Source organism: Cololabis saira, chromosome 16, assembly GCF_033807715.1.
Source record: "Cololabis saira isolate AMF1-May2022 chromosome 16, fColSai1.1, whole genome shotgun sequence".
NCBI classification, from domain to species: domain Eukaryota; kingdom Metazoa; phylum Chordata; class Actinopteri; order Beloniformes; family Belonidae; genus Cololabis; species Cololabis saira.
The window spans coordinates 17014160-17030053 of record NC_084602.1 but is presented as its reverse complement, the minus strand read 5'-3'; the positions used below and the strand labels follow the sequence as shown (position 1 = coordinate 17030053).

General features: G+C 43.5%; 1 protein-coding gene across 4 annotated transcripts in view; it reads right to left on the bottom strand.

Moving 5' to 3' along the window:
* The window catches only part of dnmt3ab (DNA (cytosine-5-)-methyltransferase 3 alpha b), a 48167-nt gene that overhangs the window by 17937 nt on the left and 14336 nt on the right, over positions 1 to 15894 (bottom strand). For 2 of the 4 annotated variants that reach the window (XM_061744218.1, XM_061744219.1), the window contains 2 exons: positions 10477 to 10523; positions 9083 to 9229 (listed from right to left, as the gene is read on the bottom strand). In XM_061744218.1, coding sequence (XP_061600202.1) covers positions 9083 to 9229; positions 10477 to 10523 — 194 coding nt within the window. Of the gene's footprint in view, positions 1 to 5008; positions 5085 to 9082; positions 9230 to 10476; positions 10524 to 15894 lie in introns of those variants that run through there. The other 2 variants (XM_061744221.1, XM_061744222.1) reach the window with 2 other exon arrangements.

The following is a 15894-nucleotide window of genomic DNA, read 5'->3' as shown; positions in this document are numbered from 1 at the left end:
CGCGCAGAGGAGTCGGAGCATTAAAAGCTCCTCGAGACTAGTGAGCGAGCTCCCGGGGGACATCGCCTTCATCTGGCAAACAGCTCGGGTGAAAGTCAGAGGATACGAAGCGGTAACAAGGGTCACCGAAATGTTCAGAAACTATATTCCATAAAGATTAGAAGAGATTTGAAGAGATTCCCTTCAACAGCGCATAATATTGTTTTGAAGAATATGGAGATATTTTCCACGTGCAAACCTGAGCTTTGAGGCCTGTGATCTCAGATTTCTCTGACAGCGTCAGGAACAGTCACGCATCAGCAGCTGATATAACTGCATGCACAAGGCATTACTCTGGGAATGAGTGCAGAAACACAGAATTACATTTACATATTCCCTTCGGATGGTTAATCTAGTCCAGAGGTAGCGCTGAGGTGTTGGGGCTCATGTGGAGACGTGACAGAGCTGTGGTCAGATGCACCAGATCTTTCTCCAGGGCGTGCATTAACGCAAGAACGGACGCTGAGATTTCCGCGTCAACCACATTCATGCAAAACTTCTTAAAAGAATAAATATGTTCGTATTAATGACGATCGATGTGACGACTTAATACGTTTTAAAAGTGCAGATATTTTGGGCCGCTGATTGGCCCAGGGGTTAAAGCAAGCGGCCCATGTACTGAGGCTACGGTCCTCCTGCAGCTGTCGCAGGTTCGAGTCCCTACCTCCAACCCTTTACTGCATGTCGTCCCAATTCTCTCTCTCTCTACCCCCTTCCTGTCTGCACTTTGAAGAAAGGCCACTAGAGCCACAAAAACCTTTAAAAAATGTGCAGATATTTTTGTTTCAGGTGGTTGACGCGAAGATATTGGGGGTGGGACTCTATAAATAAAAACATGCTTTCCATGTTTTTTGTCTGAGACTAAGGTTCACATATCTCAGAAATCGCCTCAGTGTGCATTCACCAGCAATGACGGGCGTAGCGGACGGTACGCCATCAGTAAGATTTTGTTTTCTACTTTCAGAAACCGTTTATAAACTGTGATTTGCACCAATGATTTAGGAGCGAAGGAGGCAGGAAGCCAACGTTACGAGTGTGCGACCAAAGACCATAAATACGTGTGTGACACGCAGGTGGATCTGGTCTGCAGAAGTCCCGACAGACTTGTGTGGTTGTTCCTTCCGGTGTAAGTAAGTAAGTAAGTAAGTAAAGTTTATTTATATAGCACCTTTCAACAGACAACAGAATGTCACAAGGTGCTTCACAAAAAATAAATCAATAACAACACAAATAAAACACTACAATAAAAGTAGAAATACGATAAAAACAAGACAATACTGTAGACAATAAACGCTCCTAGAATAAAAGTACATAAAATCTACATGATGGTCATAAAACAACCCTCTAACTACTAATGTTTAAAAGCTTGGAGAAACAAGTGGGTTTTAAGTTTGTTCTTAAAAGCATCAATGGAGTCCAGTAAACGTAGAGACAGCGGAAGATTGATCCAGAGCCTCAGTGTGACGGCCTGGAAAGAGCGATGTCCTCGCGTCTTAAAGCAGGTACGAGGGACCATGAGCAGGCTCTGGTCACATGATCTCAGCCTCCCAGATAGAGTGTAGGGGCATAGTAGGTCCTTGATGTAGGAGGGGGCCTGACAATGCATTAAAGTTCAAACGAAAAGGGACGGGGAGCCAATGAAGAGTTTTTAAAATTGGGGTGATGTGAGCCCTTCTATCAGAGCTGATCCGCCTCCATCTAACCCCGTCGTCTGCACTTTCTTCTCTCATGTCAACAGGTATAAAGTTGTTGCTTCTGCAGCGATGCGTTTGGGTACACTTGGGCTTTTTGATGTGACGGGAAAGTAAACCAAGCAAGACAATGATGATTAAATGATCAAGTAAGACGCGAAAGCCCCCTCATTTACTACGAAAGTTTGTTTGGTGGCAAGAGAGCGCGGTACCGCGCAGGACGAGAGGTAGTTGTACAACAAAAGCGAAGCGCCACGCCTCTGAGTAAATGCAGCGATCAGGCCTGAAAGCCCTTGTAAACACATCTTTATCTCCGCTTGTCAGATACGTCCATTAACGGCGGCGTATACAGTAACTGCGGAGGAGGGTTCACCGGGTTCGTGGTACCTGACACTGAGCCACTAGGTCAATCAGAGAGGACGCGGCGCTGCAGCGCCGTAAGCCTCTCACGGCAAATCCTCAACAGCTGCACTCGTTCTGATGTTGCTCTCCCTCTCTCTCTCTCTCTCTCTTTCTCTCTCTCTCAAACAAACGCTCAGCACAACCCACTCGCTGGCTTTCTTCTTCTCCTGCATACATGCAACCCTGTACGTAAACATGTGACGGCCATGCTATAGGCCCCCGCTGCACAGCTGTGCTTATTTTTCCTGCAGAGTTTCTCAGGTTCTCAGATCTCACACATACGGCAGGGCTTGGGGGGACCGGGGGGGGTGTGCAGCTAGACCCTCTCCTCAACGCTAGTCCCTACTGTGACTCGTAAACAATAGGGGGCTTTAAATACTTGGACAGGGAGGGGGGGTTAGCAGTCTGCACAGGGAGGGTTTTTTTAGGGCCAAAAGAGTAGAAACATGTGCTCTTCAATCAAGAGCTCTGCTGCGGTTTATAAATATCTGTCCTGCCGTCCTGGATGGATGGTTCAAAGCCTCGGGCCCTACGTGTCAGGCTCCCCGGCTCCGACACGAGCGCAGGAGCGGCCGGTGTTTGACAGCCCGCGTTGGATGTGGACGTCCAGACTTACAAACGTCGGTTAAGCTGTTGCATAAACGATCGTTACTGGCGCGTGAAGATATCGGTTTGCAGACGTAAATGCAAATCGAGGAATTGGCGGGGTTGCAGGTACGCGGGGGGGGGGGGGGGCGTAGATCAAAAACAGCTTGAGGTGTGCCTTCGAGTCGGCCTGTCTCCGGGGCTCCTGGTTCTGCAGCCAAAGTAGAAGTGACGCCGAAAATGCCAGTTGGGGGAGGGGAGAAAGTACGGTGGCTATAAGAACCAGATATTTGTCTCTGGACTTCTTCCCAGTTGTAAATGGGCCCCCTTTTGGGGGCCTCACAGTGTGTGTGTGTGTGTGTGTGTGTGTGTGTGTGTGTGTGTGTGTGTGTGTGTGTGTGTGTGTGTGTGTGTGTGTGTGTACTTCTCTACCAAGACAGGCCCTCTGAGTCTAATGGGGAAGATAGAAAAGGGAGGTAGGCGAGATACAATGCGGTCTTTATCATTTACAAATGCCTGCCCGTCACTGACAGCTCAGAAATACCACCACTTTATATCCGCTGTCACGCCCGTGCTGAACACAAATGCCAAAGATGACAGGCCGCATAGGTAACCCGCGGCCGTTTGAGCACAACGAAGCAACCATGCTTGAAGACACAAACAAACTATGTGAAATATGAACGCCAGGAGAGGCCGTGGCGGACGGTACTCGTGGACTCGGAGAGGGGTAGAGAGAAAACAGAAGCCGCGCAGGCCTCTGTGCAGAGCGTAGAGACATGTTGGTTGCACAATAGAGGATAATCTGACTTAGAGGCTGTGCAGCATGATACCCTGAGGGCTCGAGGGGTGATAGAGTGCACTGGAAGGCAGAAAAACAAGAGCAGATATTGGTCTCTGGGGGTGTGCAGATGATACTTTCCTACCAAATCTGGGCTGTACTTGTTCACAAAAGTATTCACTGTGCAGTTGCAGTTATTTATACAACATCGACCATCTTTGATGAGGCTGTTAACTTTGCGAGGGACGTTTTTTAGTAGTCTCAAAGAGGAGCGAAACAGCACGTTTCAGATGAATTCAATGTCAGAGACAAAGATGAGCTGCAGTAAAAAGCATCACAGCAAACAGACCGAAGTCAGGCGAGATTAACTGCCAGCGAGCATCATTTCCTCTCACAACGTGCTACCAAGTGTTGGAAAGAAAAAAAAAGACGCAGCACAGCACAGTTTGACCTTTGATTGCAGTAGTTTCTCATGTTGGGACTGGATCATACAGCGAGATATGACTTCAGTGCAAAGCTCATCCGTAGAGCAGGACTAAGCCCATGTTTTTTTTGTTGTTTTTTTTTTTAGTCACAACAGGTGTAATTCACTCAAAATACATCCTATCAAAGCACTGAAGAGCCTGACACCAAACCGGGGACGTCTTTAAGAGGCAGACTAAGTGTGCAGAAATGCAAAAGTGGCAGGTTTACCTTCTGCAGCATTCATTGATCATATTTTTTTTTTTTTTTTTAACACAGATCCCGACAAAAGCGGCACATTTCATGAGTGGTCTTATGGGGGGGGGGGGGGTCACACCAGAAAGGGCCCATCTGGATTTCATTGTATTGCATCCTCTTGAGAGATAATTGGGAATATTACAAGAGTCAACCATGAATACACTGAAAGCATTCTCCACAAGTGGAGTAGTTAGAAAAGCAAACCAAAGAGACCGCCTGGTTTACGCCACCCCACCCCCCCACCCACCTCCTCCTTTAAAAAAAAAAATCTAATAAATAAGATCTAACAGCTTGAACTAAAGCTAAAAAAACTACACAAAGACAGGAAGGAAAGGGCTTTGAAGCCCACAATGACTTCAACCTTTTCCAGTGGGATGTTATGTAAGCTGAAATCATTGCTGGCACTGTGAAAATAAATAAAATAAATAAATAAAAACACAACAACAACAAAAACAACACTGTCAAGTAAAATATATTCAAAGCAGAAAACATGATGCTACCCTGACTTTTTCTAGGTGCTGCTATGAAACAGGAAATAGTTTCGGCGCAAATTCCCCCCATGGGATAAAGTTTCTTTTCACGCCAGCAACTTTTTTTTTTTCTTCCTCAAACACGGCTGAAGTCTTCCCTTCTTTTAAACTGACGGTTTCCCTTTAAGCCATGCAGCGCAGATGGTCCACAACGACTCTCGTGGAAATACCTGAAGTCAGCATACTGCCCTCGCTGTAAGCACGCTAATCAGACATGCACGCTATCCTCCTGTGTTATCAAACAAACAATGCAGTGCACATACCCATACGCGCCAGCGTGCTACTCTCATAATCCAGAGTGGGGCTGGAGCTTTTATTTTTTTTCACCCCCACACTTGGGGCAAAGCAGATCGCTTGAAAAAAAAAGAAAAAAAAAGAGAGAGAGCGAGAGAGAGAGAGAGAGAGAGAGAGAGAGAGAGAGAGAGAGAGAGAGAGAGAGAGAGAGAGAAAGAAAGCATGAACATTTCTTTGTCTGGGAATTCAGGGTCAGGTGATTGCCGACAGGAACTCTGGTTGGCTAGAGAGGACTTGCAAAACGTTGGCGACGGGCCAAGAGGCTGTCTTGCAAGCAGGGGTGGAAATTTGCTGCAAACCTTCTCCTCACCCTCATACCCATAGCACAGAGTTCCTTTCCATGGCTGGGGGAGGGGTCAGGAGAAGAATGGGGGAGGGAGACGGCGTGGAAGAGAAGGAGAAGTCCACTGTAACACATGGCACAAGCGAAAGAAGGAGAAGAAGAAAAAAAAAACAGATCCCGGAGAAAGTGCAAGAAGACGGCAGCAGCAAACCCTGCAGCCACCATGTCGTCTCTGCTGCAGGACGCCGCGGCAGCGAGAGGAGAAGCAACAGCTATGCAACCTGTTAGCACTCAAATCAGTGTTTGTGCAAATCAGAAATCAATTTGCAATAATCCAAATAAGACATTTGCATTTGATTTCCATATTGCAAATCATCTTAAATCTCACCCTTGTAGGAGGGGGGTGGTCCACCTCTGTTCTGCAAACGTGACCCGCTCACTCGCCTCATATTTTATGACATTTCCCTCGCAGGACCCCGGCATGTCCTACTAATTTGGCAATATTTCCTCTCTGGTGACACTTTTATGGCCACTTCCCAAGCTGTCCTCCAGAGGAGAGCGGAGGGAAGCACAGAAGAGGAAGACGAGGGGAATCCCATGTTGATACTACAAAGTCTCCCAATTATGTTAAAAAAAGGAAAATAAAATAGTAGTGCTACATGGCACGACTAGCACAAGTCATAATCAACTTGACTGATAGTTAAGCCGCGTGGAAAACTACACACGAACACATCTGATTTGAGGATAAATCCCATCATGTGATTCTCATCAGCAAGCAGTAGCTAGATCTTATAGATCTTTAAGTTTAAATGATGGCGTGCGTTTGGAAAGATGGCTTGTCACAGCTGTTCTGCAGCTATTGTGCAACATTTTTTTATTTTTTTGGTTTAGTTTGATTACAGCATAAACAAATCCACTTTCAACTGTCTTTTTATTGCACGAGTCTTCAAAAACCAGATGGTTCTTGAAAAGAGAAAAAAGAAAAAAAAGTAATACGACAACACAGTGAAACATTATGAGGTGTCGGTCCATGACCTACGCTCGCAACGCACGTTGCCAAGCTGATTACTTTACAAGGTTCACGGTTGAATTTACATGACAGAAATATATTTGTATATGTCATTTGTCTGAAGCCTTCAGGATGCTCAGTTACTGTAACTCTGGTTGGAGCTTCAGTCTGACATCGATTTCTTTGGCGTGGAGTGTTTGGCTTCAATACAGACAATACTCGTGTTAATTTAACATAATCTGAGATTTAAAAATACACAGACGTGACAACACTTCACAACAGCTCGACAAAAGCGTTATCCTCTGTAATGGCCATTAGATCGAGTTTTCTTCAATTGAGAATGTGCTGTTTCTTTCCTCAATCTCGGATGAACTTGTCGGATTAGTGGAGCAGATGGAGCCCCACGATAAGAAACAGAGGTGCAGAACGATTAATTGCATCTGCGATAATGACAGGATATCATAAAACATGATTTATAGGGTTGTCACGTGACGTGAGAGTGAGCAAGCACTCGGCAGCTTCAACTCTTCATGCTGCGCTTTATCCTGTTGTACAATTGCCTCTGGCTAGACTGTTTTATACAGTCTATGGGCTAGATGGATCAGTCTGAAGCTGAATCATCTCGAAACTCAGTCTAGAAGAGGACCAGTAGATCCATACTGTATGATTATTTGGGTTTTATACAAAAGGAAGATGCTTCAACATCAGGTCTTCAGAACTAGCCGTGCTAACGTTGCTACTTCACCGAGCAAAACTACAAACGTGTTCCAGCATGTTAAAAACAAACAAACACCAGAGCCATGTACGACAGAAGTGTCAGACAGATGCGATCGCTGCTAACACTGAAGTTAGTTTCTGAATCACAGCAAAACCAAAGAACCGATTCACCGCATTTTAGAGGAATGAGGCCTTAAACCAGAACCAGTTCAGAAACCACTATACTTAAACTGATCAAACTAGTATTTTTCAATTTCTTTTATAATTTGATTTGTGAAAATCTTAAATAGATCCATTTCACAGTTTTCAAAATAACGCTTTCAAATGTGTGTTACCTTAATTGTCAGTTTAAACTTTATATATTTGAGGTAGTAGATCTGTTAGTTTGTGCTTTTGAAGTAATCTGGTTCAAACTTTCTAAAAAAAGCATTAGTTTTATTATTTTTATTATTATTAGTCTACATACTGTATTTACTGGCTGAATTAAAATATGTAAGACTTAACTCAAACTCAACTTTGTATAACTCAAAGTTATACTAAACGTATATAATGTTGTGTTATTATTAAATCATCCAATAAAATATTGCATATTAAATCGCAATATTGGGGTAAAATCAAAATTAGTTCATTTTACAAAAGCATACAGCAATGGGCTGCTGGTTGGCAAAGTGCTTAAAGCAAGCAGCTCATTTACTGAGGCTATAGTCCTGCAGGAGTCACAGGTTCGAGTCCCAGCCTGCAGCTCTTTGCTCTGTCGTCCCCGTTCTCTCTCTCTCTGCCCCCTTCCTGTCTACACTTCAAATAAAGGCCACTAGAGCCACAAAATCTTAAAAAAAAAAGAAATCATACAGCAACTATCAGAGCAACGCACAAGGTGACGTATTCAGAGTGACAGAAAAGTGAAGCCCTTAACCATCGATGCCAAAGCTCGTTCCAACAACCAAAAATCCTCAGCTGCAGCCATCTCCACTGTTTCCGTCCAGCTCTGCTGTTGTCATGACTCTTTCTACAAGGATAGACTGATTTGACTGGCTCTCCAAGACTTTTGGGTAAAGTCAATGAGCTCCAACGGAAGGTAGGTAGAAGTACCTGCAAAGCAAATGTAAATTTGCTAGCGGCGGTACATCAAAATTTCTCTGCTACCCTAGTGGGGTACATCTACTGGACGTTGATAATCGGTACAAATTTGTACCTTCTTGTCTGTACCTTGGCCTGTGATAGGAGGATGAAATGTCCAGCATCTACCCTGACCCTCATCGCGCCAGATGTTTGGCATGCTAGATATCCATTAGCTGCGGTAAATGGCTGAGCAACAGTTGAAGGAGCGCATTTTTGAGTAGTTCACAAATAATAATCGATTGCCAATGAGCAACAGCTGACTGCTCTAAAATCTGACTCTGAGCAGTCATCCACCTCAGTGACTGGCAGGTGTAACGTATGAAAGCACCCATGCAGGTTACGTTTCTGACAACTGCGTCTTTGGCTCCTGCAGAGATGCGAGCGCTGCTCCTCTTTTCAAAGCAGTAAACTCCTTTCCAGTAAACTCACAAAGCTTTCCGCGCAGCATCTTGGCTTCTTGTGAACGCTCAAACACCAATAAAATAGACCTCTTTTACGAGATAAACCATCTTGAATTTTAGGCCTTTTGCGATATATACTTTTCTATAAAAATACTACACAAGTGTAGCATGCACAAAGCATGTTACATCTTAATATTGCGGCTCTGAAAGCATTCACGATGATGAAAGTCTAAATCGTCCATGAGGCGTTAATCCTGTCAAGGCATCGGGCAAATACGAGCGGCACAGACGAGTTTGATTTCACCTCTGCACATACAAAAAAACAAGAACAAAGCAAGGAAACGCAGGGGCTGCCTCGGCCTGGGGGCCTGGAAATCCGCTGAAATAAATGGTACCTTCATGAGATATCAAATGACCCATCAAATACACTTGGCCATAAATTCACCAGGAGCCCTGTCTTCCTGTCACTCGCCCTGCTGCCTACAGTGGCTGGGACGCAATTGGGGGTACTCACCTCCATCTTCCACTTGGCCAGCCACTCCTCTCTGGTCCGCTTGCTAATGTAATAAGGGTCACCAGCCTGGAAGGTAATTCTGGGCATGGGCCTCTGACGAAGGCTGATCTCCCAACCAACTCCCCCTCGCATCCTGCCTCGATCTCCCTGTTTAAGGTGTAAAAAAAATAAAAATATTGTTTTATATTTGTCTGGTGAGTTTCTCTCATAAGGAATCAATAAGATTTCCAGCAAGATTCTGCATCTAACCTGCTACCGATGTTGGTGAGACGGATTCTCGTAAACGTGTGACGAATCTGATGTGAAGCCAATTGCGTTGTTTCATTTCTAAAACAATGCTGCCTCATAAATCTGTGAGACGTTAAGTGAGAATATCTAATCCAACTCCCTAGCAACAGTCTCAAGGCCACCAGCAACCATGTGATACGAGATGTTCCCAAGTGTATTTGATATTTCAAATCTATACACCACTAGGTACCATTTCTTTCGAAAGTCCAAAGACAAAATAACCAGTTAACCTTCCTAGATCTCTAAAATGGGAGGCTTTGCAAATGTTCCAGTCAAGTAAAAAGTTGCTTTTGTTGCAAGAATTTGCTAACAATTGCAAAGGAAAAACTAATGAATACGGTGCTATGGACAGTTTTATTCTAGCTTAGTTTAGTGCATAAAAACTTCAACACGCTCGATATAGAAAAACACAAAAGAGAGTGTTTCTAAAACTCAAGAATTATGGTTTTTAAATAACAAAACTACAACCCTGCTGTTAAAGCTTTATTTTCATAGTTAATCGCCCTCCGGGCATTAATAGTATTTTTAATCTAATTGAAATATATCTTGTATTATGTCTAGCCTTTTTTTCAATTTATTTATTTACCGGTATGTATTTATTTTTTTCAATAAGTTATGTCACATTAGTTAAATCAATGTTTTTACAGTGTAGTCCACCAATGTGGTGCCGTCTACACTTTTCTTCCCGATTGGCATCATTTAATTTTTTATCGTTATTGACATTGTTTTAAGACAAACATCTTGAGTGTATCTACAATATGCAACATATCAATTTCTCATCTAACTGTGAGCAAGAAAACAATTTTTATCTGGCCACCTGTTTCTGGACACAACACCTATCCCTTTCCACACAATACTGCAGTTATCAAGACATTGTTCCACTTTTCAGCTAAAAACTATACTTTTTGTTCTTAAAAAGATAGTTATTTCCTACCCTGCACCACGACCGTGTACAGTCAACACACTGGCAAGCAGAGGATACAGGGTATAAGACAGGAAGCATCATTAACCCTCTAAAGGGGAAGCTGCAGCCCTTCCAACTTCAACAGAAAGCTCAAGAGTTGCATCAGCCAGAGGAAAGAGACAAGGCAGCACAGGAGTCTTACCTCGGTCTTGACTGCATCGCTCCCGTCCTCGTCCTTGTGCTCCACATCTAGAGGGAAGAAAGCAAGACAATGGATGGCCTGAATCTTTCATAGGGGGGTGGGAACTGGCATTGGTTATGCTTGTATCTGTGTTAAACTCACGTGGCCTTTAGTTCATTACTAAAACATGCAACACGTTTATCAGTCTGGTCCTCTGTATCAACCTATTAATGTGTCTGGTCAAATCAAACTGATATTGATAAAACTGCTGAGGCAGCACGTCTCAGAGGAACTGCTTATGTGTGGTCAGAGTTCACAATCACCCGGGAACCCGGGACTTTGTGCACGCAGGTACTATACTATATATGGATTTGATGCAACCCAGCTGATCTGGAGAGGCTGCCCAGTTTATGATGAAAATGGAGTGATCAGGTTTGAGTATGGAAAATGTTATACGGTACTTCTGACTTTATACCCCCCTTCATGAAAAGCACAGCTGGCTGCTATTAGCATGGCCGTACCAGCACCGCAGACTCTAAGGTGTGAGGGGCCATAGGTAGAAATAACCAACAGAACCCTCATATCAGGAAAAAAAGAATCCCTGAGAACCCGATTATGTTATTTCACAGAATAACTATATACAGATGCATTAAAAAAAAGAAGAAGCAGATTTTTGTTTTTACAGTTTGCAAAAAAACAAAACAAAACAAAGCTAGTGAACCTGTTTGCCCCAGACAGGTTCACTTCCTACCTCACTGAGCTTTTCTGTTTCTATCAAAGACTTCACATCAGCAAAAGCTGTTGTGGTGTTCCGCAGAGATCTGCTCCTGGACCAATCTTGTTTACTGTGTGCGCATGTTGCCTCTTGGATGTTTAGTTACAAAGTTTAGCAACATTTCCTATCGCCTTTATGCTGAAGATATCCAGCTTCACCGCTCTTTCTGTCCACATGACCACTTTTAGTCACAGTCAGTACGTTTACATGCACTAACAGAGAGTCGAATTGTTGCCTTAATCCGACCAATGTCGAATTTTAAAAAAGCCATGTATACACCTTAGCCGGGCTGTAGTCGAACCAATCTGAAGTTCTTAAGATCGAGCTATTGGTGCCAGATAATGCGTCCTAATCTGAGTTATTCCAGCATGTATACGCAACCCATGCTTAGCAGAGCTACTGACTGCTCCGGGACTCTCCTTTCTGGAAGAGACGACACTGCGAAAGCTATAATATTAAAACAGTAGGAGAAGAAGAAGAAAACAAACAACAAAGGACTAACTGGAAAAATGTCAATGCAAAAGTGTGTGTGGCGCCACCTAGCATCGCGGAGTCAAACGCACCTCACTCAATAATCCAATGTCTTCTCGTGCATGTTTACTTGGATTTCTCTGAAACTCCAGTTTAATCCTCAGATAGATTGTTGCCAATAGCTTGATTTAGATGTGCATGTAACGCACTGAGTGAGTTAAATAATTGTTTAACTGCCATCAAGTGCTGGTTAGCTGCAAACTGTCTACAATTCGGCTCAAGTAAAACTGGAGCCATTACTTTTGCTCCTGGCAGCTACGTCCCAACGATAAAACAGAATGTAGCTTGTGTCATTCTGGACGGTTCTCCGTCCTTAGCTCAGCTTTTTTCCATCAAAGAAACACTGCAAAGTTAAGACGTGTTTGTTTCTAAGGCATAAAATGGAAAATTACAATCATGCTTTTATCTTTTCATGGCTGGATGACTGTAATTCTCTTTTTGCCTCTTTGAACAAAAGATCCCTGAATCGGCTGCAGCCTGTTCAAAATGCAGCTGCACGCCTTTTATCCAGCTCCGGGAGGAGAAGACCACATGAATCCGACTTTAGAAAACTTTACACTGGTTTTCTATTCAGTTTCAGGATCAATTTTTAAATTCTTGTTAACTTTTAAAGCGCTCAAGGGTACGGCACCCCAGTAAATCTCTGAGGCCTTCTGAGCAGAAGGTTCGTTCTGAGACCTCGTTCTTTTTGGGGCTTGTGGGGCTCTCTACCACAATCTCTTTTACAAAACACTTTGGTTTGTTAAATAAATGTTACTTACTTAGTTCATAACTAAATACAACCTCAAATGAACAACATTGCATGAAATCTTCCACTGTTTCATGAAGAAGTGCATGAAAACATTAGGTACATAGCAGGGTGGAGTAGCTCATAGAACCACGTCTTGCAGCAATAACTTGAAATAATTCTCATTGGTGTGAAGTTGTCACCCTCACACTATCGTGGAGGAATTTTTAGCCTGTACATCTTTACAGCATTTCTTCAGATCTCTGAGGTTAGTTCATTCACAGCTCTCTTCAGCACTTCTACCGGGCTGTGGTCTCCAACTGGGTCACTGCATGAACTCCTGCTCTTCTTCTTTTTCAGCCGCTAATGTGCTTGTCGTCACACTGTCATGATTCAGTGAATTAATTTAACCAAGTGCATTTTGGACCACACAGATAAACTGAACTTAACTCACTTTTTGGTATAAGCCTTTTTTTTTTTGTAAGCCTGATACCTGCATCCTTCAAGCAACCCTGTATCTTAATGGTTTACAACTGTTAAACTTGTACTATAAATATCCTGCGCAGGAAGAAAAAAGTGCTCAGAGGAAGTTGTGAAACCTAAAGTGAACAGTGCAGCGAGTGCAGCGTGAAGACGGATGAAAATAGCGCAGTGCCTATTTAGTGAAACGTGCACTAAACCACAGTCTAATAAAATTTACTCAAACACAGGGAATGCGGCAACTGGGATTTCCCTCCAACTTGGCCATAATTTAGGATGTCGAGGTCTACGACAACATGGGCACACGACCCATTCTTAAACAGCATTGTTTGCTTGTGTTCGGCAGAGCAGAGATGGGGTTAGCCAGAGAGCATGGACACCACCCAACTGTAACACGAGACCGGCAGTCGGGACTCAGGATTCATGAAAGCTTCTTTTTTCCTTCTTCTTTTTTTCTTCCTCTTTTGCCCGCAGCAGCATGAGAACAGATAAGAAAGCTGAAACAGCGTCATCAAAGGGAGCTCCGACCCCTGCTGTTACTTTCTTACTTGCGCCCTGAATAAACATGGCTACCTATCTGCCGAGTCGAAGCCTAAACACGAGCGTAAAACTTGAGCTGAGAACAACTTAATGTGGCATTTCTTTTTTTCCACGCAGCCAAAACTGGCTTCTCAGTGGAGTCCCCCACAGGCTTATCCAAACAATAGCCTGCTCTCTCAGCGTGCCTCTTCAAAAGTTGTGTAGCCGAGGCCCCCCCCCACCCGAAACCCCTCCCCGTCTCTCTCTGCCGGCCGCCTTGTCTTCGTGGGGGAATAAGTGACTATGTAACGACGCAGCGAGGCCTGCGGGCTGGTAAGGTCACTGGGTTTGCGAGGCGAGCTGGCTAACGTTGCCTGCAGAGAGTGTACCTTGCCAGTTTGAGCGGCTTCCAGCTCTTGTGTTGCTGGAAGCTCAGTTCCCCTCCAGCCGGAGCTCAAACGCTTCCTGTGCCCTCCAGATGGAAAACAGAGACCCCGTTTAGCACACGATCAATCTGCCACATTGGCCCCCACCGAGGGCTCTCCTCCTCTGAGAGGCCGTCGCCGGCTCCTTTTTCACACATGTGCAGTTATCGCATTTTACATCTGATTTATACACTTACAGGAAACACTTCTTCTTCTTTTTGCTTCATGCAGGTGCAACGGTGAACTTTGTAGCGTGCCAAAGGCAATGACCGCAGTACCTGACATAAATACCATAACTGCTGTCTTGGTGGTTCATAAGCTTTAAATATTACAAACAAACACAAGGCTAACTGTGGTTTTGCAACTATCATCTGCTGCAGGTTTTTGATTGATGATGAAGACAATTGCAGGGGTGATAGTAAAAAAAAATCCTGAGCCTGAACTTTTTTTCCCTGGGAGGTAAGCGAGCCCCTAAGCCAAGATATTTGCCCCGATCAACACAATTGTCATTTTTTGTCCTCTTAAAGTGTAAGTCTGGTGTAAATTGACCCATGGTCCTGTTGTTCAAGCTCACCACATGCAGCCCATAGAAAACAGAATGAAACACATTTATTTTGGTGATTTCGGTTAACAGCCTGGAGCCTGGTGACGCGAGGCTAGAATCAATCTGATTGGCCAAAACCCAAGACCACCCCCTACACTATTACCGATTGGCTTAAGTATGGCTACTGGTGTGGTTTTGAGTGAAAGCGTCTCTCGGATCTACGCGAACGTAGTGCTGGGCGGTATGACCAAAAATTTATATCACGGTATTTTTCAAAATTATATCGGTTTCACGGTATATCACGTTTTTTTTTTTTCATGCTGGGTGTTAACCACATTTTCTAATGATTTGGAAAGGAATTGCTGCAGTAAATTGGCTTAGAATGGCCTATTTTACTGTCATGAGGAGGAAATATTGTAGAAAAACATTAATGTTCACACTATTATAAATACAGGTTTGCATGGCCTCACAAAATGATGCTGTTTACAATGAGGTGGCGGTACTTATGATTCTAAGGTAGGGCTGAACGATTTTTGAAAATAATCTAATTGCGATTTTTTTCCTCAATATTACGATTGCGATTTAATATGTGATTATTTTTTTTCAAGGTCCTGTTCTCATGTATTTTTCAACTACACAAGCAATAAATCAGTCTGTTTCAAGTAGATTTTCACTTGAAATAAGTAGAAAAATCTGCCAGTGGAACAAGATTTTTTTGCTTGTAATAAGTAGATAAATCTTGTCCCACTGGCAGATTTTTCTACTTATTTCAAGTGAAAATTTACTTGAAACAGGTGAAAATGGTCAAATAAGTTATTTTTCTGGTGATGACTCTAAATGTTGAAATAGCAGTAAAACCACTTTCATTGATGAAATGACATAAGGGATGGAAAGGAGGGATGGCAGTTTTACAGGGGGGATGATTTGGACCATTTTTATTTCAGGGGGGATGATTTGGACCGTTTTTATTTCAGGGGAGGATGATTTGGACCGTTTTTATTTCAGGGGAGGATGATTTGGATCGTTTTTATTTCAGGGGGGATGATTTGGACCGTTTTTATTTCAGGGGGGATGATTTGGACCGTTTTTATTTAATGGGGGGGATGATTTGGACCGTTTTTATTTAATGGGGGGGATGATTTGGACCGTTTTTATTTCAGGGGGGATGATTTGGACCGTTTTTATTTAATGGGGGGGGGGGGGTGCCGCCATCACATCGCCCCTCATCCCCCTTCAACTCGAGTACTGCTCACTAGGAACTCAGAACTTCTTCATAAATAACTCAAAAATCCCAGAGAGAAAAAAAACACCAGCAAGCTAACAAACAAACCAATAAAGCTCTGAGTTAACAAAACTTACCAGGAATGAACAACTGGCAGCCCCGCTGTTTTAACCTCTCATCCTCATCAGCTGATGGGTTGCTTTATGGTTCCGCGTT